At 45.6% G+C, this 21,186-nt stretch overlaps 1 protein-coding gene across 1 annotated transcript in view; it reads right to left on the bottom strand.

Annotated features, from left to right (window-relative positions):
* The window catches only part of PLXNA4 (plexin A4), a 429,280-nt gene that overhangs the window by 74,585 nt on the left and 333,509 nt on the right, over positions 1-21,186 (bottom strand). The window contains exons 9-13 of the mRNA XM_074869684.1: positions 18,899-19,099; positions 10,819-10,915; positions 7,646-7,836; positions 1,325-1,476; positions 562-679 (exon numbers count right to left, since the gene is read on the bottom strand). Coding sequence (XP_074725785.1) covers positions 562-679; positions 1,325-1,476; positions 7,646-7,836; positions 10,819-10,915; positions 18,899-19,099 — 759 coding nt within the window. The remainder of the gene's footprint in view (positions 1-561; positions 680-1,324; positions 1,477-7,645; positions 7,837-10,818; positions 10,916-18,898; positions 19,100-21,186) is intronic.

Here is a 21,186-nt window from a genome sequence, read left to right as displayed (position 1 = left end):
GGTGGGGTGAAGACACCCCTGGGGGAACCTGAGAGTGAGAAGGAAGAAACCCCACCATGGACATCACACTCCACACTCCTTCTGCTGAAGACCTCATGGTGGTAGTGACTGGTGGCAATCCCCATGTTTCTCCTGGAGGACACTGGTGGCTTCAGCTGTAGGGCCTGGAAGGATGCTGGTAGCGTGAGCATCACACCCAGGAAAAGTAAGATACTAGGGAATCTTTTTTTTCTTTTTCTTCTTTTTTACCTTTTTTCTTTCCTGTACAGCATTTTTAACTATTAATGAGGATTTTCTGTACTAATTTGGACCATGGCTGTATGTAACTGTAACTGGACTAATAATTTGGACTATTATTAGACTGTTCAAACTTTAATTAGACAGGCTATTTTTGCTCATAACAAGATTTTGAAAGGAAATGGAAGGAACAACTTGATATACTCAGAACAGCAGTGAAGAGCTCAGAGGCTGAATATGGTCAAGAACAATGGATAGATGCAGCAAAGGGGACCAGGACCCAAGGACCTTCAGGGCCAAGAAGAACTTCTCGCAGGAGCTTACCATAAAGTAGTAAAGCTGCGAAGACCTGGCCATGAACTCCGGTTTGCACTCTGCCACGCAGATTTCCACAAATCCGGCATGCTGGCTGGGCTTGGCCTCCCCCATCTCACATACTATCCTGTGGAGAAAATATGAACCAGAAGCAAGGTTTGAAGGATGGTTTCAAGTTCTGGGTAAGATGCAATTGAGCAAACAGCCCACACTGCTGGCAAATGGACTGTAGACTTAACCCATCCTCTTCTTTCCAATCCAGGATACAAACTGTGGGTTAAGTTATTCTTGAAAGAGTGGTGGCTTTTGGCTGTTGGCACTTGGTGGGACAAATGCTTAGCTGGTGTAAGTCAACATAGCTTCACTTAAATATACAGACAAACACTAGGTTGAGGTCTGACCCCAGGGGTCCTTCTGTCCTCCAGCCTTGCATGGTGGACAACTTTACAGCTATAAGGCTTAATGATCACTCCTGCACATGGTAAGCTTCTTCTCGGGTTGGCTACCCCCCAAACTGGAATTGAACACCATTGTGGTGCCTGTTAGGTGAAAAAACAAAGGATAACTTCAAGGCATATGCCATGAGGATTATCTAAATATGCAATCCAAATACAGTAATAAACAAATTATTAGCTCCTGAGCTGTGAGGAATGGCATCTTCAATTGCTCACTTCCAAGGTTGGGTGGAATGGACTCCTTAGAAGACCCTACAGGTAGCAATGACTGTTATCAGGTGTGCTGTGGCTCACTCTCTGCCACACACCCAACTTACTGCTCTGCTGGGATGTACCCTTCCACCAGTGGTTTGCACTCCACTCCGGCCACTTTGACGTGAGACGCAATATCTCTGAACTCCAGCCCCAGATTCTCCCCACGGATGGTCACTTTTGTCCCTCCTTCACGAGGGCCCGTCACTGGATTGATCTGGAGAAATGAGGCAAGGAAAAGGAGAATAATCAAACCACCTATGTAAAGATATCAGCATCCTCTCAGGTGAAAGAAGAGCCATTATGAGGTCTCCGTGACCACTAGAGACACATAATTATGAATGTTGAACAACTGAGGGAACAAGCCTAATCCAGATACATCACTCCGTCCAGCTCCCCTGCAAATATATATCACACATGCCCTAACCTCAGAGTGTAAAAAATTCTGCCCCAGATCTCATTTGCTCTCTTTTAACTACTTGCAAAACATCCACAGAACAGTAGGAGATGTTTTCTAGGTAGGAGCAGGGGTTTCTGGTGGTGCAGCTGAGCTCTGCACTTTATAGACATGAGCCATGGAAAAACAGCAGAGGGGCACAGTGGAAAGAAAAGGGAGAAAGAACAAGAAAAAGACTCAAATGGCTTCAGCCAGTCACTTTAAATACTAAATTCCCAGCCCAAAGCACATGGAGTTTTTGATCAGTTCTGGAGGTAGGTATTGGTCATGCATCACAAACTCATCTGAAAATGTCCACCTGCAAAAAACAGACAAGATGCAACAGAAACAGTGTGTCAGATTAGGTATGGAGTAGGTGGATGGTGACTGAGACAGCAGCAGCAGTTGCTGTTTGCCAACAAGTATTTCTGACAGAACTGCAGCTGCCCTCACGGGAGAGCTGAGGCGAGGGGAATGGCAAGCATGGGAGCATGGACAACTTATTTGTGGGGTGGGAGCCCCCTGAGCCCCAGCATGAGATGAGAAGCTATCCCAAACATCCTGGTGGCTGGTGGCATGATGTTTGCATCCCAGTCTAGACCTTCACCAGGCCCTAGCAGGGGTAGGATCGCTGTGTTTTGCTCAGCAGCGACTGTGTGGGGCAGCAGAGTCAAAGCACCACCCAGAGTCCAAAGGTCACCTCTCCCTCCCATTGCAGAGCCTCACCCTACCTCCAGAGCTGTCTATCTCTGTGCAATATTTCTGGCCCATGCAAAGGAGGTGTGTACATGGGAAAGCATTCTGCATCACATCCATCACCCTTGTTCAGAGCCAGGTGGAAATTAGCATTGGAGTTGTCTCCTCAACATTGAAACAACACAGAAATCATGGGGCTGGCCCTTAATTATCTCAGTTCTGCCCTTCCAATTATTCACTCTGCCCAAATGCTTTGCCATACAACTGGCTAGTTGAAAGGGGCTTCCAATGTTGCTTTCAAAGGGTATTCCCTGTTGCCCACTTGGGATGCCATGGCTACCATCTGCCAGCATTGGCAAGGGTCCCTCTGCAGTGAGGAAGGGGGAATTCCCTGCCTGAGGTCCATACCCACTGGCCCATAGCTCTGCCAACTGGGAATCTAGGGCTGGCAGCTAGACCCTTGTGTAGCAGTTGGACTGGCAGGGAAAGTCGAGGTACTGGCATGAGCAGGGCTGCTCTTGACCATTTCCCAGCGCTGAGTCTGGCACCAGGGTTAGTCTAATTTCTACCCAGAGGCCAATTTTTAGAAGGTCCATCTTTAATAAAAGGAGACAGAACCTGGCACCTTTAGGGGATATTTTATTTTAGGATATTTAATTTTAGGTGTTGTGAAATACCTCCCTAATGAGTGTGTCTTCACTCTGACTGTACTGGGAACCAACAGAGGTTAACAAATTAATAGCACAGATGATCACAGACAGGTGCTTGGACCTGTAGGGTTGTGTAGCGTAGACACGACCTCTGTAGCACAAGATCCCTGCAGCAGCCCAGTCTCAGGTCCAAAAAGCAGGTTTATTGCTACTTCAAAAGTCAAAAAGATACTTAAATCCTAAAAAGAAAATAGGATGATATTCATAAATCTGACAGGTGAAATGATTATTTGGGTTGGCTGGAGATTTGACCTTTGGATGGTCTGTGGTGATGAGATTGATAGACAAATAGAAAATGGATGAGAAAGAAAGAGAAAGGCTTTTGTGGTTATTGTCCAGGAAATGAGGAAAGCATCTTAAAAAATTATAATTAAAATTAAATTTCTGTTCCAGGAGAAACTAATACTGATTGTCTCAGCTGGGAACTCAACATTGAAAACTTGGACTATTTTCCAAAAATGGCAATTCCAACATATTTTTATTCTGAATCATTAATAAGTATCTATTAAAGCAAAGTTTTCTGTTTGAAATACTTGTTTTGCTGATGTCAGTTAACCCTCTCCTGATAAAACATTATATGAATGATACTGGAAGGCTAGAACATATCACCATATCAAATGCAATCTAATATGTACTCAAAATGAAAAAAGAAAGATAAGCTAAAATTCCCATATTTTATTTTATTTCCTTATGTATTAGACACATTTTGAAAGAGAACTGAGTTCCGCATGGAATATTTTTGTTCTATTTTGTGGTATTAAACTTGCCATCAAATGGTTTGTACTTGTTATAGTAAGGTAGGTGTCTAGTAAGCTAGGTCTGTGGTTAATTAGAGCTCACCTATGCTTGAAAGAGCTTGCTAGCATGGGCAGTACATCTCATAGCAGGTCAAAAGAGGATTTTTGTTCTCGTATGAACTAATGTCATTACCCTGAATAAAAGATGGTGTAGTGAAAAGGAACATATTGCTAGAAAAGTCATTTTCTTTAGAAATAGGGGTGAGTTTGAGACAAAAGTTTCACTGCAGAAGTCACAAAAAACTCAGTGAAAAATGTTATCATCCTCCTTCCATCTCTGTCTAAAGCACGAGATTTTTAAAAATTCTTGCTATGACTCTGTCCTTGTTTCAGCTGGGATAGTGTTAATTTTCTTCCTAATAGCTGGTATAGTGCTGTGTTTTGGATTTAGGATGAGAATAATGTTGATAACACACTGAAGTTGTGATAACACACTAGTTGTTGCTGAGCAGCGCTTACACAGAGCCAAGGCCTTTTCTGCTCCTCACCCCACCCTACCAGCAAGTGGCTGGGGGGGACACAAGGAGTTGGGAGGGGGCACAGCCGGGACAGCTGACCCCAACTGACCCAAGGGATGTCCCAGCCCATATGGGGTCATACTCAGCCTGTAGAACTGGGGGAAGAAGGAGGAAGGAAGGGACATTCGGAGTGATGGCGTTTGTCTTCCCAAGTCACTTTTACGCATGATGGAGCCCTGATGTCCTGGAGATGGCTGAGCACCCTCCTGCCCATGGGAAGTGGGGAATGAATTCCTTGTTTTGCTTTCCTTGCACACGCAGCTTTTGCTTTACCTGCTTTTTTACTGTCTTTATCTCAACCCATGAGTTTTTTCACTTTTACCCTTCCAGTTCTCTCCTCCATCATCCCAAGGCGGAGTGAGCAAGTGTCTGTGTGGGTCTCAGTTGCCATCTGGAGTTAAATCACAACAGACTCAAAAAGCATCCACAGGAAACTTCCCAGAGTGAAGCCAGCACAGCACCTCTGAGCCCTTCCGAACCCCTGCCTGTGTGATTTTTAATTTGTAAAGGCCAGCTTCAAAACCCACCTATTTTCTTAAAACAGAAGGGCCTGGGATTCTCCCAGTAGCATGTGGGAGATTTTTTAACCTCAACTCGTAACAGTCCCACAGATACATACAAAAAGAAGGTGTTACTGGGCTGTTTTCACAATGAGAGAGAAGGACTCAGTTTCTATCACAAGTGCAAAAATGTGGAACAAGACCTGTCAGTTTTGGAGAGGAAAATAAAGGCAGGGAAACAAAAGCTGCCAGGAAGCCTCAGCTTTCTCTTGAAGACCCAGAGCTGTGACACTGCATCACAATTTATGCCCTCTGCTCATAGCAGCCTAATGCTGCAGCTTGTCACTCTTAAAGGAGGTTTTGTGGCTCAGCAAGTCTGTAAGTCCTTTAATTTCACTGAGTGGCAATATAAATGCAAGAGCTAGTAAATAAGGACAGGTTATGGGAAGCTCTGTGCTGGGTATGTGTGTGTGCCTGTGCAAGTGTGAGTACATGCATTGTTTCTCCTCCTTCGCCTGCACAGATACTGCCCTGGCTCCTCGCCAGAATATGCATGCTCTTACCAACCGCTCCAGACCTACCATTAGCTGCAATATATATCCAGTCACTTGAGATTACTTCCATGCTAATGGCTCAGAAAAAGACTTTCCAAGAGCTACTTATGGTTGCACCAGACAGTTGGAATATTTCATGAGCGAATATTGCAATGATCTGTTCGAGCTTTGGGAGCTGTTGGAGAAAATGCCAGCAGAATTAGAAGTACATCCCTTCTGGAGCTGTAGTGTGGAGAGTGAGTGCTTTGCACTTCATAAAGAGACTGTAGATGAAGGGTTGGGGTCAAAGCATGGCAGAGAAATGCATATGGACCTTCAGAACATCATACTATCACATGGTCAGGTCCTTGTGTTTTAGATTTCTGCTTTAGTTGGCCATCCATCACTTTCCCAATACTAAATTCTATGAATCTGTGCAAAATTTCTGAATATTTCCCGAGGTTTGAGAATCTGAAACAATTCAAAAAAGGTTTTCCCTAGCTCCCAATAATTTTCAAGTCCTCAAAGCTGAACTTTAAAGAGTAGCTGCTCATTCTGGCTGTCTCTGGGTTTGGTTTCACAGCTTCAGGTGGGTCAGGTGGGCTCAGAATTACCAGCCCCAGATAAATCCAAATCCAGTGGAGGCCTCCACTTTGGAAACATCAGGATGAGCCTGGCACTCCAGCAGTCCAACTGAGTCTGTACTTTGGGGACCGATGGATGGCAGGAAGATGGGTTGAAACACAGTAAGGGGGGCTCCTTTCAATGGCATCTGGAAAAATCAGATTCTATCCAGACTTTGCTTTCACAAAACTTTCACACATGGACATTGGTCTAGGGATTGTCCATAACACCTACAATTTTTGATCCTTAACTGAATACAATTGAAAAGCCTTTCTTGCTTTCTAGGAGAATAATCCACCTGATGTTTCATATTAAACTGCAACTGTGGAAGCTGGATTTTCCTCCTTTGCATTTCTCTTTCTCTTCCCTTTCTCACTTTCCTCTTTACTTTTCCTCTTTGAAGAATAAGGCCCTAGCCACCCTGAAAGGATACTCATGTCAACAAAGGCACGGTGACTGAGAAATGCTTAAGGCAGGAGGCAGTTGGTAAAGATGTAGCTCTCATCATCAAGGCTCAGATATTTCCTGCTGCCTGCCCTGTGACCCTGAAAATGGTGCCCATCATTATGGCAAAGGCATACTAAGACAGCAGACAAAAACCACTTTAGACTGGAGGCTTGATTTCCCTCCCTTGCCTTCTTTCCCCTTCTCTGCTCCCTCTTTGTATGGTTTTCCTATTCTCTTATCTTCTTTTGTACCTTTGCTGCAGCTCTTCCTTTGGCCTAGTCACCACATTCAGTAGAAAACCTTCTAAAGAACATTGCAGATCCTTCCCCCCAGCCTTGCCCTCATTTTCTCTTTATCATCTAATAGGACAGTTCCAAGCTTCATTTAGTCCAGGTTTGATCCTGTCTTCTCTTTGAGCCTTGAAAGGGGGAAAGCTGACAACAGTACAGGGCTTTGTTTGCTCTACGGGGACTTCTTTCACCATGGAAAGTCAGCCAGGCAAACGGAAGAGCGTTACTCTGCTGGACTCAGTGGTGTCTTGTTTATTTCTGGACATTGACTTTGTCCATGTCATGCTGCCAGGAAGCATGAAGTACAACCTGCCCTCTTCCTTGACCTTCTGTCAGCAAAGCTCAAAACACTCTGGGATCACTCAACATCTCCTTCTCAACCACGCTGTCCAGATAGGTTGTTTCAAGAGGCAATTGGGCTCATTCGATGTCCTCACACTGTCCATTTGAGATGCCCCAGAGCATCTTGTCTCACCTTCAGCTGCTCCTAAAGGCTTCATGTCACCTCTGCCAGCTCTGTGGGAGCAGGTTGGATGCTCTGGTGTTCCTCAGATTGCACCAGCAGACTGTGTTTGTGCAGCTGATTCATGTCCACATTGACTATGGTGGGAACTCTGACACCCTGCTCACCCCTGTGTTGTAGACATCTGAAGTTGTATACCTACCTTTGAAGGCCACCATGGTGTCCCATCCCCAAGGTTGCCTGGGGCTTTGCTTGACCCAACATAACTCAGCCCTGACCTTCCCCTCCCCAACCCAAAGACAAATCAGGAAAATAAACCAGGGAAAGGGTAGGACAGGGAATACCCCAGCTTCTTTCAGATTCATGACTTACATCTGTGATCTTGGGGTTGGTGCATTTGCCCTTGGTGCTGGACAACTCCAGCCACTGACTGTCCTGTGCTGGGCAGTGCTGCTTCAGCGTGCACTGGTTCTGCCCCTCGCACCAGCCACACTCGAAGTCTGGGTCGGCTTTCAGGCAGAGTCCGCAGCTGTCCCGCATGGCCCCACACTTGTACAGGTGAACTGGAGGGACAGGAAAACAGAGATGACGTGAGAGATGCAGACAGCATGAGAGAGGGGTGGGATGTCAGAGGGCAGAATGAGGAGCAAGAGACGGGAAGGTGTTCTGGGCTGCTCGTCCCAGAGGCAGGATGGGACCTCACCAGGGAGGTAAATAATGGGGGGAAAATGTTTACATCCTTCTTGAAATAAATTGCATTTGTCAGAGTTCATCCCCTGTGCAAGATGTTTTTGGAAGCTGAGAGCAGAAGGAAGGGTGCTGTCCTCAGTAGGGTGAGGGGCTGCAAGCAGGAGGTTGGGGGGGAAAAGTGCTTGACCTCAGTCCCTTCCTTGTTCAAAGACTGTCCGAATGTCATACAGTGCCACCTATAACCAGTCTCAGCCTCAGATATTCATCCTAAAATGATTTTCTAGACTTGGTATACCCACAACTTAAACTTAAGGATTTGTCTGGTGTGAACTACCCAGAACTAGGTGCTAAGGTAACGTCACTCAGGTTTCCCCCTTACGAGAAATCCTAAGAGATAATAGTAAATCCACAATGGTTCACTATGACACTGAATTTAAGGATTCACAATCAGCCTTTCCCCCTTCTTCTGCTTCAGAAAATCAGGCTGGTTTACACTAAGTTGATCCTCCTCTAGTGCAGACAGCAATGATTAATGCTTAGCTCCGTCTTGGGCTGCTAAGTGATTAGAAGCAGTCAAAGCTTTTTCCAAATAAAACCTAAAAACGTTGCAATCCTCCTACGAAATAAGATCATGTTATTTATCCTTATTTTACAGATGTATAAACTGGGGCCTGGGTCGCACAGGGGGGTGATAGCGAAAGTCTCTCCTGAAGATGAAGATGGCAGAATCGGGGCTTTCAGACTTGTTTTTTTTCTGTATTTGTGGGGGTGTTGGTGGATTTCTTTATAAGGTGGGGCATTTTCCCTTTGTGCTTCTGTTTTGCTGTGTCAGTAGGTGACTAAAGACTTGTCTGTAGTTATTACTATACACAATCCGAAAGCTCAAAAGCTTTGGATACGTGTGCTGAAAAACTCTGTCTGTCTCCTCGTACCTGCACCCCAGAAGTCAGCAAGTATTGACCAATGCAAGGAAAAGCTCTGAAACTTTTTATTTCTCCAGCTTGGGTGCAAAAAAACTTTGCAAAACAGCTGTCAATCCCAGTGTGCTACAGGCTTCCTGGGTTACAGTCCCTTCCTTAATTTTCTGTTACTGTTCCTCAAATTTGCTGAGTTGCTCTGCTTGCAATGCTACCCCTGAGTATCTCTTCAGGCACTTCAGTAGTTTAACCTTTCAGCCCCCCAACCCAGCTCATGTGATGCTGGCTATGGAAGTAGTGGCTTCTTGGTTTCTTGAAGGCAGTGTACGCCAGTGCAACTGCACTTAGAAAGGCACTGGGTCTAATCCTGCCTCTGCCTCTCCCTCTCAGTTTTCCAGAGAAGAAGGTCTGCTTGTTTGCAGACCAAAGCCCTGTCAGGGTTTTGTGTTTGCTTGTAGCCATTACATTTATGCTAGTAAATAAAGCCCTCTGTGTCCTCAAAAGCATGTGGCATGCCTCCATGTGGTACATCCATGTGCACATGCCTAAGCTCTCTCCCTGACCCAAAACATGATGGTATCATCCAGACTACCCATTTGGGATAGTCACCGGCCAATTCCACTTCCCAATTTTTTCCTAGTCATTATTATAATCTTGTGTGTTTGAATAACCCAAGAACTTGTAAGGGACTGAGTTAAAGACAAAGCACCACAGGTATTTCTTCAGTTCATCCCATACTCTGGTTTATGTTACCAACACAGACATGCCTAAAGACACAATCATCATGATTATGAGATTGATTTTACTCCTACATCACTCAGGACAGCTCAGTACTGCCCAGAAAAGGGTTCACAGTCTTGGTGTGGACCATGTTGCATCAGGAACACTCAGGCTATAATGGTAGCAGAAAACTAAGGGCTGGGGCAAGGGCCCAAACCCTGACCTCCAACCCACACATCACAGAGATAGGTGCAGGGGGAGGACAGGAAGGAGTCATGCTGTGAGGAGAAAAGTTGCCTTCTGTATTGCTCTCCAGCTTCAATGTGGTGGTGGTGGAAACCTCACCCACCACCTCTCAGCATGAGGGTGGGCGTGAAATGGTGTGAGAGTACCTGATGGGGAGAGATGGAGTGAGGGAAGATGTGTAAAGTGTCCAAGAAAAGAGAAGGTAAAGCAAGGGAGGAAGAAACTTCTGAGAGGTGGTGATGTGAGAAGGAGAGTGTGCAGGTCTGAGCTGTAAATGCAGAGCAGCTGAGAGGAGAGGTTGCCAGTGGGGAAAGGGTTGCTGAGAGTGGTGGACAAGAAGGAAGATGATGATATGAGTGGACCGTCCTTCTCCAGCAAAAATGCCTGCCTCAGGGTCATGGCTAGATACGCAATGACCCTCTGTGAGGGGCACATCAATGCTGTGCCATTGGTAGTAGTTAAACAGAACCAGACTTTTGGCAGGAGGTGGTTTCTGGTTTTTTTGCCATTATCATTTTATTTTGTTCAGGTTTTTCCTGCTGGCAAGCTGCAGCCTTTTTCCTCCCCCTCTCCCTTCCCCTGTTCATTACTACATTGCCTCTGATCTGAGAGCACCCGATCTCCTGGGACGTTAACTTGAAGAGCATCACTGCAGGAGAAATAAACAGGGGGAGAAAGCTGGAGAAGGAGGTGCACAAAAACAATACACAAAAAGATGGGGAGAAGAGGGAGGCAATGATGATGAAGGAAGAGGTAAAGCAACATGAGCAGGAGGGAGAGTCATATTTCTCAAGTGCAAAGAGAGAAGGGGGGGACACAAAGCACACAAAAAAGTGGTAATTTGCAGAGTGCAGAGAACAAGTATGCACCAGACAGCACGGGGAGATGGTGGCGGCTTTGTTAAGTGTAGGGAGCGATGCGGCCCGTTGCTAAGGTTACCGCTTCCAAGGACAAGTTGAAATAACTCTTTACCTTTGTTCTGTGCTGGGTTGTCAATGTTGAAATTCCCGTTCCACACGACCGTCAGCTCCACTGGCAGGCTGTTAATCTCCATTCCTTCATATGAATACTAGAAGTGGGAGAGGAAAAACAAAAAAAAACCCCAAACACAGACTTACATGGTGCCCAGAGGTGGGGAAGGGATGGGACGAGGCAAGAGGTGGTGTCTCAAGTTGTGAACGTGAGAAATGGAGCTGTCAGCTACCTCCCTAATCACCATTAGCTGCCAGAAAGCCATGGGATGCTCTCAAAGTTGTGGTTCTCAATAGAGGAAGCCCTGCCCCTCTCAATAACCTACTTAGCCATTAGGTGAGTATTCCATGTTTTAAGCCTATTTGCATGTGATGGAGCTTATCTTGGAAATCTACCTTCTAGGTGTTGAGTACAGCTCTGAAGAATATTTTGCCAACTCTGGGATGCACCTCTAAGGTGTACATTATGCATTGTGTGTCTACAATCTAACTATACCTCTGCTGTGTACTCCATAGACGCTGAGCATATATGTAAGGTTATCTACAATAGTGATATTCTGAAGAACTCTTGGAAGCTGAGTGAGGTCTCAGAAAGCAGGGAACAGACGTATGATGGAAATACCTTAAGAAAGGGGAAAATGGAGGTTTTGTGTAATTATAGACCTGTCAACCTAACTTGGCTTCCCAGAAAGAAAGTACATCAAATTATTAAACAATCAATTTATAAGCACCTGCAAGATGATAAGGTGATAAAAATCAGCCAGCATAGATTTGTCAAGAACAAATTGTGTCAACCCAATCTAATTTCCTTTTTTGACAGGCTTAATGGCTTTGTGGATAAAGGGGAGGCAGCAGATGTGATTTATCTTGATTTCAGTAGAGTATTTGCTACTGTCCTACAGGAGTTTCCCATAAACAAACTAAGGAAATATGATCTAAAAGAAGCCACCATAAGGTATATGCAAAAGCTGCCAAAAAGTAGAAAGAAGTCAAATAATTCAGTGTCAGGCTGGGAGGGTGTTTCAAATGGAGTATTGTCCTGGGTCTGGCATTATTCAGTATTTTTACTACTGACTTGGATGATAGACTACAGATTTCATGAATGACAGTCTTCTGGGAGAGGGTGCAAGAACATCTAGAAACAGGGTTAAGAATTCAAAACAAACTTGACAGATTGTAGAACTGGGCCAAAATCAACAAGTGAAATTCAATACAGGCAAGTACCGAGTATTCTTCAGTAGGTGAAATCAGTGCAAACAAATACGAAATTGGAGTGACTGGCCAGTGCTTCAGGAAAGGGTCTGGGGACTACTGAAGATCACAAACAGATTGTGAATCAACAATGCCATATTGCTGCCAAAAAACAAGCAAATCTCATTTGGGTATGTACTAGATAGAATTTGTTACATACATAAGCCCCAGAAGGCAATTATTTTTCCCTATTCAGAATCAGAAAGGCTTCAGCTGGAGTAGGGAGTATCCAGTTTCCAGAAAATATGTATTAAGAAAGCCACAGAAATCTTCTGAGAGAGTTGGACAGACTTAAACAAACACTTGTCAGACACAGTCAAGGTACACAGATCTGGCCTTAACGAAGGAAATGGAAGCTGATCTCTGGAGGCCTTCTCCACTCAGAGGGGTCTCTGGCACATGCTGTTTAGTGTATTTTTTCAGCTAGATTTTGGTTTATCCTAAACCAGTTCACACAGGGTTCACCCAATTACCCGCCAGATCCCACTGCCCACCTCCATCAACAGCTTCCATCCAACGCTTCACCAAAAGGGAAAAAACCTCGTAATGGGAGAGGAGATTGTTGTTTAAAGGACAGAATGGGAACAAGGCAAGAAGGGGAGAGACATTTCATGTCTGATACTATTACTGACCACAGCGCACATAAGGATTTACCCTCCTGAGATCAGGAATTTCCCGCTGCACTGGGATCTATAGCAGGACAAACTCCCACTTCTAAAGAAAAAATTATTTTCCCCACTGCAGTGTTAAATATAATTCAGTAAGCTGTCCGGTTTGGTTGGGTATGTCTTAGAGACGACTAAAGAGTTCCTCATTACTCAAAGTCTCAGCGTGGTTTTCCACAGAGATCCCAAAGCTCTGAGCCTTTAGAGGTAGTTTTTTCTGTATCTGTTAATTGTCATATAATTGCAGAGTAAATCGTATATGGTGATTTCTGTCCATTACGGCAGAGTGAGTGCTAGTTGGACGATAATTTGTCTATGGACAAACTAAACACAATTAGCCACTAATCTGCAAGACCCTGTGATTATGATCTAGTTGTAGGGTATTTATGGGTATAAGCTTTGTGGTTACCATGGAAGTAAAGAACAGCCGCAGGTTAGCAGAGTCCTTTGCAATAGGGCTGTACCCACCAGTCTCATTCAGTATTAGCATTTTTATGACACCTCTCGGTGTCACTGCCAGCAAGATACAAGATGATGCAGAGCCGCCTGGACTCACAACACTAGCTTTTCACAGTTTTTTGGAGCTAGGAGCAAGGATGGGGAGATAGGAGCAGGAAGGAGAGCACCTGAAAAGTGGAGAATAATTAATCTTCTGCCACTCAGGACCTTTGCAAATGCCTGCTTTGCACAGCACTTTGCAAATGCTGATTGGGAATGGGAAAGAGCATATATACAGAACCACTGGTCACCCTTAAGTTGAGTCTGTAGGTGCCTAAGAAAGCGCTACTGCCTGCATTAGCTGAGCCTCATATGTGTGTGTTGGGATTTAGCTGTTAGCAGAGCCTAGGCAGGGCTGCCAAGGGACAGGCAGCTGGAGTCCCCCAGAGCCTTTCATCCCACTGAGGATCCAAGCGCCAGCAGCAGGAGCCAAGCTGGGATTTTAGATCTTATCTGTCTGCAGCCCTGGGCGCAACCACATATTAGACTTGTTAACTCAGCAGACTTGATCCAGAACTGGAAATGGATGCAAGGGAATAAACATGAGGATCCCCATGGAAGAGCTCCAAGGATGAAGCCAGCTGTGGGCTGGAAGGAGGATGCTCCCACTGCCATGCCCAGCCTGTTCAGAAGGCTCGTAGGCTGCAGAGCAGCAAAACAGAGCAATTTGCAAAGTAACAGCAAGTAAATGCTCTGTCCTCTTCAGACCACAGGAGCTGCTAACTCATTGTGACCCCTGTTCAAAGCCCACCGAACTCAATAGGAGTCTTTGAAAAGGATTCGCTCAGCTGTAACAATAAGGTGGAAATATGTTTCAAAGAAAAAAGGGATGGTGTATTGATCTCCAGGACAGCAAAGCTTCCTGGATACTCCTGCTAAGAGCATTCATACCATTAGGGCTTATATGTATACATTGCCTTGCACAACTTTCTCCAGCACAGGCAAAACTGCTCAAAAGATGTAAATCTGACCCCTAAATCTGCCAAATCTGGATTCTCACCATGCAAACCAAATCAAAGCAGAAAATTACAGGCAGTTTAGAGGTCCAAACTGAGAAAGAGGCTGCCCTTGCAGAAAGGCAGACTGGCTCTCATCAGGAAATGCCAAAAAGCTGCTAGAAGGAGCTGCTGCAATTCAACATAACACAGCGTGTTTTGAACTCCCAAGTACCAGTTCTTTGTTTCTTAAACTCTTAACTAGTATCAGCTACTCCTGCAACATAGGCCATTTTGCTATGTTGTTGGGGTATACTTGGCCATTTTGCCATGTTGTTAGTGGTTTAACATATTGTACACAAGCTATTGTAAACACACTGACTGACTCATGGAAGTTCACTATCCTCAGACCCAGAGGATGGCTGCAAAATCACAGCTATCAGTTCTACAACAGCCATGCAAAGATTAGCTGCCTTCTTGGAAAGATACTGCACGTTTCAGAAATCCGCAAATTCCTTGCTCTTTTGGGCATCCTGTTACTACAGACACCCTGCATTAGAGGAACTCAGCTTCACAGCCCTCTGAGCCATGCAGGTTGTGCAAATCCATAGCCATGCTTGACCTTTTGCTGCATCTGCTCGGATACTGTATCACTGGGTAAAGCCCTTTGGTAGTTTGGCTTGGGCGTACTTAGGATGATAAACCAACAGTGGTTACATGATGTTTCCCCTTTGTACCTCAAGCATGTCCAATACATGCTTGCAGGCAAACAGCATTTTAGCAGTATTTTAGTATTAGTCTGTTTTCCCTGACACCACTTTTGCGATTAGTTCTCAGGCCTGGGGATTAACTCCTGTACCTGGCTCTGCCACCAACTCCTTGCGTGATCCTGTGCAAATCATTTAATGCCTCTTTGCATCAATTTTCCAGCCATAAACTGTAGGCAGAAAACTTATTGCCCACAGTCGTCCTGTCTGCTTGGGATCTTTGCTTCCCAAAGCTGGGATTGAATTTTTATGTCTGGGTATCACTCAGGACAACAGAGCCCACATCATGATTGGGTTTTCTCTGTGATATTTGAATGTAGATAAATAATAATAAAGCATCATAATAATTTAGAAGTGGATGTACAACTCAGCCCTGTGCTTGTCTTCCTTTGGCCACCCACAAGCGTGTTTTCCCATGATTTCTGTGAATAGCTCCTCATTTTTTCCCAGCTCTGTTTTTTGTTGTGTTTTGGGGTTTTTTTAATCAGTCCTCCACACCACAGAGTCAAATGCCCCTGACATCTTTTGCTCAAGTGCAGTGGTGTGACAAATATAACATATTTGCTTTTCCTATCCCTAAGTTACAGAGCACTTTCAGCTGTACCATCCCAGGTCTCATGACACACAGACCTGTGAAGGACTCAAGGGAAATTATCAGCAGGGATTTTGCTGCTAGAAATCAGTGTATTCTGCCCACATGTGCCAAGGCCAGGCAATGGATAGGCTCATATCAAGCAAGAGTATGGGCTTAGTCATTGAAGCAGGTAATGGCAATGGTCATGGCATGGTCAGGTGGGTTGTCTCTCACCTATCCCCCTGTTCCTCATGCCAAAGGCTGCTAATATTGGGCTGATTGCAAGTGCTGGGGTTCCCACTGTTTCCCACCTGGGAGATTGCTCTCTGCCCTAATAGATCTAGCAATTTCAGCCATTCCTGCTGACATTTTTACTTACTTATTTATATGCCTCCTTAGCTCTCCTCCTTTTCATTTCCTCCCATCACTCTGTGTCCAGACTGTCGGCAGAGCTATCATAAGTGCAATAAGGAATGGCAGGCAGGGTCTCTCTGAGTGATAATTGCATGCCTTGGGTGGTGTGATAGAGGACAAAGCCCAGAGCTGAGAGTCTCAAACCACTTGACAAGAACAATAATTGTCCCAAAGCGTGATGCCTGAAGTGACTTATTGCTGTTATCAAATGAAATATCTCCAGGAAAGACAAGGGGAGAGACAGAGCTGGCTACTGACTGGACCAAGCACCTAGGCACCATCAGTGCTGGATATGACATTATTGACACACCATCAGATAGGCTGCTCCCACCTGGGTGTCCTTATAGCATCCTTTAACTGAAGTTGGAACCACTTAGAAAAGCACCTGCTTAAGATGGTTCTGATCCCTGGTGTAAATCTTAAGGGACCAGGCAGTGGAGAGCAAGAGTTAAGGCTTTTTCCTGTTCCTACCCTGTGTGAAAGCAGGAAAAATCCTGCATTTTGCAGCAGTTATTCTGCAGGAGCTGAATTTGAGCTCGTCAGTGCCTAGTGTATGATGGGAGGGGGTAGATCTTGAGGCTTATGAAGGAAAACAAGCCAAGAATGATTGCTTAGTCTAGCATGCATCACCAACAGAAAGATCTGCTGGCAGGATAGCACCCCTTCAGGGACACACCATCACAACACATCCTCCCACCCTCCCTTGGACCTTCTCCAAGCCTGCAATGCAGGTGCTACATTCAATGTCTCATCCAGCAACTCTGCTGAGTAAAAAGCTCTGTCAAAGGGGCCTGATTCAATTTGCAAACAAGCTCATACGGCTGTTTCTAAAGCCAGGTGACCCTTGGAGCAGAGGCTTACTGTATTGCAGTGGCTCCAGACTGAATGCTAATTCTGGCAGGGAAGGAAATAATCATGATGGAGACATATCTACAGCACTCCTTCCCTATTGTCTGTGTCCTCTGCCACCTGCTCAAACAGAGCAGGCTTCTCTGTTCCCTTTTTGTATCTGTGTGAATGTTTCTTTCTTTTGTCTGGCTCTCCCTTCCACATCTCTTTCTCTCAGTGTCTGGCAAATGCAGAGCAACAATGAAATAACATTCTCAGGGAAAAAAAAAAAAAAAAAAAAAAAAAAAAAAGAACTCAAATCAGAGAGTCAAAGTACCTTCAAAAGAAAAGGGGAGAAAAGAGAAGGAAAGGAAGGAAAGAGAAGGAAAGGGAGAGGGAGAGAGGAGGCAGAAAACAGAATAGAAAAGAGTTGAGTTTATTCCAAAATAAGCCTCTCTCCCTGGAGAAGAGTGAAGTCCACCTGAGCTACCACCAAACATGGGACAGGCATCCTACAGACACCTCACAACAGAAAGATTGTGGAGTGCCTTGGCACTGGCCTGAGACTCAGCCCTGCCACCCTGCGCAGCTCAGGAGTAACCCTGAGTGTTCTGGCATGGAAACAAACATTAAAAACAATATGGTGCTGTCGCAGCACTCAGGCATCCCATGAGCAAATGCATCTGAGGACTCATCGAAGCCCTTCTCTGGTCCTAGGCACTAGCAACTTCTTGGAGCATGCAGGTAGTATGGGAATAGTAACCATCACCTCTCAGGCTCAATTATTGGTTACCACAAACTTGGGTGCTGAGAGGGACCCTCCAGGTCTACTGAGGCAGTCAGTCCCCTACTGTGCTTAAAATCATTCTGAGATAATTCCTATGAGATAATGCCTATGTGTGCCAGAGAATTCATGATTCTAAAGGGTGGCTGCTTCTTTACCTGTTAAGATTCTTTGGACAGATATGTAGGCTCTGCCTAGGTCCATATAATACCCCTTTAACCACAGGATTTTACCATTGTAAAAGATTTTTTTTTTTTTTTTAAGTGTAATGTTTTCTTAATTTCTCAAGCCATCCATTTCTGTGAAACCTCAAACCTGAATGCACACAGTCCACTAACCCGTAATGAAAATCGGGGAGGGGGGGAGGGAGTGAGGGAGGGGGACAAAGAAGCAAATACAAGTGTCATTGGGAAGTTGCTTGTTTGCAACAGATCGTAAAATCTGTGAACTGCCTATAATCTTCAGCACGTTGCTTAATGCAGCAGAATATGTTGTGATGGATTTTAACAAGTGCTGCCCAGCATGGAGTGGCAGAGCTGCAGTGAAGTGGCTAAAGCCTGTAATTAGCTCTTTGACTAACAAATAATCTCATAGTAGTAGCAATGAGAATGACTCAAATGCATGTCTTGGAGAGATGAATCTCATTGGAGAAACCTCTGGAGAAGCAGAGACCACCATTGCACACAGGCAGAGCTCCTGGCAGTGTTTGCCCCCAAAACTGGCATTGCTGCAGTGGCAACACCATCGTGACTCACACAGGCTCCCTGGGAGGGGGGCAGTTACTGGTCCTGCAGTGCAGATGGGGCAGCAGAGGTGGTCAGAGGCAAAGAGACTAACCAAAGGTTATGTGGTCAGTCAGTGCCTGGAGGAAGGTTTGACTCAAGCCTTCAGCATCTCACCCTTCTTTTGACCCATTCCATGCTGGCATCCGTCAGACTGTTTATATGGGGTTTTTATGTACCACCACCAAAACCCTGTGTGGTAACTTTAACTCTCAGTGTTGACATGAACACTCATCCCTTTGGAAACCCTTTTGAATGCACACAGGGATGTGGCACGGTGAGGATATGGGCAAGTTAAGTTAATAATAATGCCTATGGGTCATGGCTAAGGTGCTCCAGCACGGTCAAATGGTGGGATCCAAGGGCAGAAGCAACTACTGTGTGATGACACCAGCCAGCCTAAAGAGCAAAAAGGGAAGTCTGCATGCTACCAACATGACTTTCCTTGACTGTGGCTGGAATCGGGTAGGCAATAAGGTAAAAAGGGCTGCATCACAATCCCAGATCCCACTGGACAATGCTGCAGGCACTCTTGGTCCTCCTCGGCCCCTACATCTCTCCCAAGCATGCAGGGCTTGCTCACCGAAGTGTTCTGGCACTGCACACTGGAGCTGTTGAACCTCAAGGCGGGCACCCGCTGCTCATTGCCCTGGATGTTCAAGATGCACTCGTAGCCTCGCTGGCCCGACTGTGGCTGGGGCAGGTTCTTGGCCTTCAGAGTGATCGGCTTGATCACCTCCACCGGCACCAGGATCTTCTCTGCCTGCAGCAGCTGGGGACAGTCCTAGGGAGGGAGAAGACAACACACCAAGTCAGCACATGGGTTTCCCAGCCTCAGGTGGAGTTCTCTGATGATCCTCAACCTTCTCGCTTCACGCTTCACTTCAACCAGTTACAAAGCCTTTGCATCTCCCTGGACCTCAGCCTATTACAAGGGTATTCAAGGAGCATTACCAGGAAGGCTTAGATAAGCAAGTGGGAAGGATTTCCTTTACAGACCATCCTTTCCTATCTCCCTTGTTCGCACTACAGATTTTCAGCCTTCAGGACCCAAGGAAGCTACCTCTGATGCTTTTTAATACCTGCTCTGATAATCGGGTAGTGGGAAAGCAATCGTGTTCCCTTCAGGGACTTAGCCCAGTCACAATGCCATGACACGAGAAGTGAATAAAGCAAAAATCTAAGCATGATTCCCTGCCTCACCAATAGCCAATGCACCATTGCACAAAAGGCACAGCTCCAGCTAGCTCCAGCAAATCATGTTATAAGATACAGAGTCTGGGCTGTTAATAAGAGAGTTTGTTTGGGCTTAGAAGGGACAGAATATTTATTACAGCTGGATCCAGCTTCCAAGATACAACCGTTAATGTGTGGAGATCCTCTGGAAGGGCTTGCCACCATTCCTCAGAAGGAGCAACAGTAAGTGGGTGTTGCTAATCCGGTGCCTCTTGGTGGGTGCCTCACACAGGTAGAGGTCTGGGCACCCAAAACTGCAGTGCAGAAGGCTGTATTCAAAGGCTCATCAATTTGCACAGCTTTAGTTAGAGTAGCAATGCACTGCTGCTTCATAGTACAATCAAACAACTGCAAGCTGTCAAATTCATGTATTCTAGGAAGCTATCAACTCTTTAGGAAATCACTGCAGCATTCGCCTGGCTAATCCAAGGCAGTTTGATATAAAATGGGATCCCTTAAAAACCCACTACAACAGGCTACAAAACATAAGCATGCCATATGCACAGACCACATTGTCTTGATCACTTGCGAGTGCCTGGATGTCCCCTTTTTTAAGCCTTTTGAGCTCCTAGATGCCAGGAGAAAGCCTGTGCCCTCTTTTTCTTCTGTGCACTGTATTTGGTACACTGCCTGCTGTCTGTAGAGCACCACAGTATTGGGATGGTGCAGCCACCCTGTCCAGTCCAGAGAGCAACACCATTCCAGTCTGTTCCACCCAATGCTAAAACCAGGTCCAGTTGGTGCAAGCAGAGGCAGGGTACTTACATAACAAGGCGCAAGCTTAATCTGTAGTTGTGCGCATGGGATGGCAGGAGGAAAATGACTGATCTGGGGCTGGAAAGTAGGGAAAGGGACTGAAAGGCTCAAAAGTGGAATTTATGGCTTATGAGAACCTGGGAGCTTGTTAGAGCAGATGGTGGAAGCACCTTACTGAAGCAAATATCTTAGGAAGATAAAAAAATGGATTCGATGTGTAACATCTGCAGTTACACCAACTAGGAATAGAATTACAAGAGCCATCAATCATCACACTGTGGGTGCGAGCCAATCCATGGCCAGGGATAGGAAGAAAATCCAGTAAACACCCAGCATGTCGCTGCAGTGAAATCCAGATGTCTTCCTCAGTCCCCAAAGAGGGTCTGTCTGTCCTAGTGGGGATACCAGGCTGAAGAGCCCTTTGGGGCGACCTGATTTCTCATCTGCACTTATAGGGCGATGCTAATGGTGTCAAGAATTGACAGCTACTGATGGCTCTGACCAGGCTAACACCAAAACCAGGACAGCCAAGCACACAGTCACTGGAGCTGGATGGAGGTAGACCATTTTGGGTCTGGTGGTCATTTGTCTGGGCTAATGTGACACAAGGCCTAGCTTAATTAGTGCTACCAAGGACTGAGGCTTAATAGGCCATTGCGTTAACCTGACTGGATGATGTAAGGCTTGGAGGTGGCTGTCTTGGGGATCGTGGTGCTAAGCAGCACTTCAGCAAGCAGACATGTGTGAGGAGGCTCCAGGAAGCTGAGCATATGAGGTTGCCTTATACTTTATCATGCACAAGATACAGCCAGTGTGCAAAAAGGCCGTATCTGATCCTCAGTAGTGCTTGAGGAGCTACACCCTCTTCCAACACTCTCT

The sequence above is a fragment of the Strix uralensis genome, chromosome 5 (assembly GCF_047716275.1).
Source record: "Strix uralensis isolate ZFMK-TIS-50842 chromosome 5, bStrUra1, whole genome shotgun sequence".
In the NCBI taxonomy this organism is placed as follows: domain Eukaryota; kingdom Metazoa; phylum Chordata; class Aves; order Strigiformes; family Strigidae; genus Strix; species Strix uralensis.
Note: the sequence above shows the minus strand (reverse complement) of the source record. Positions and strands in the feature narration are given on the sequence as shown.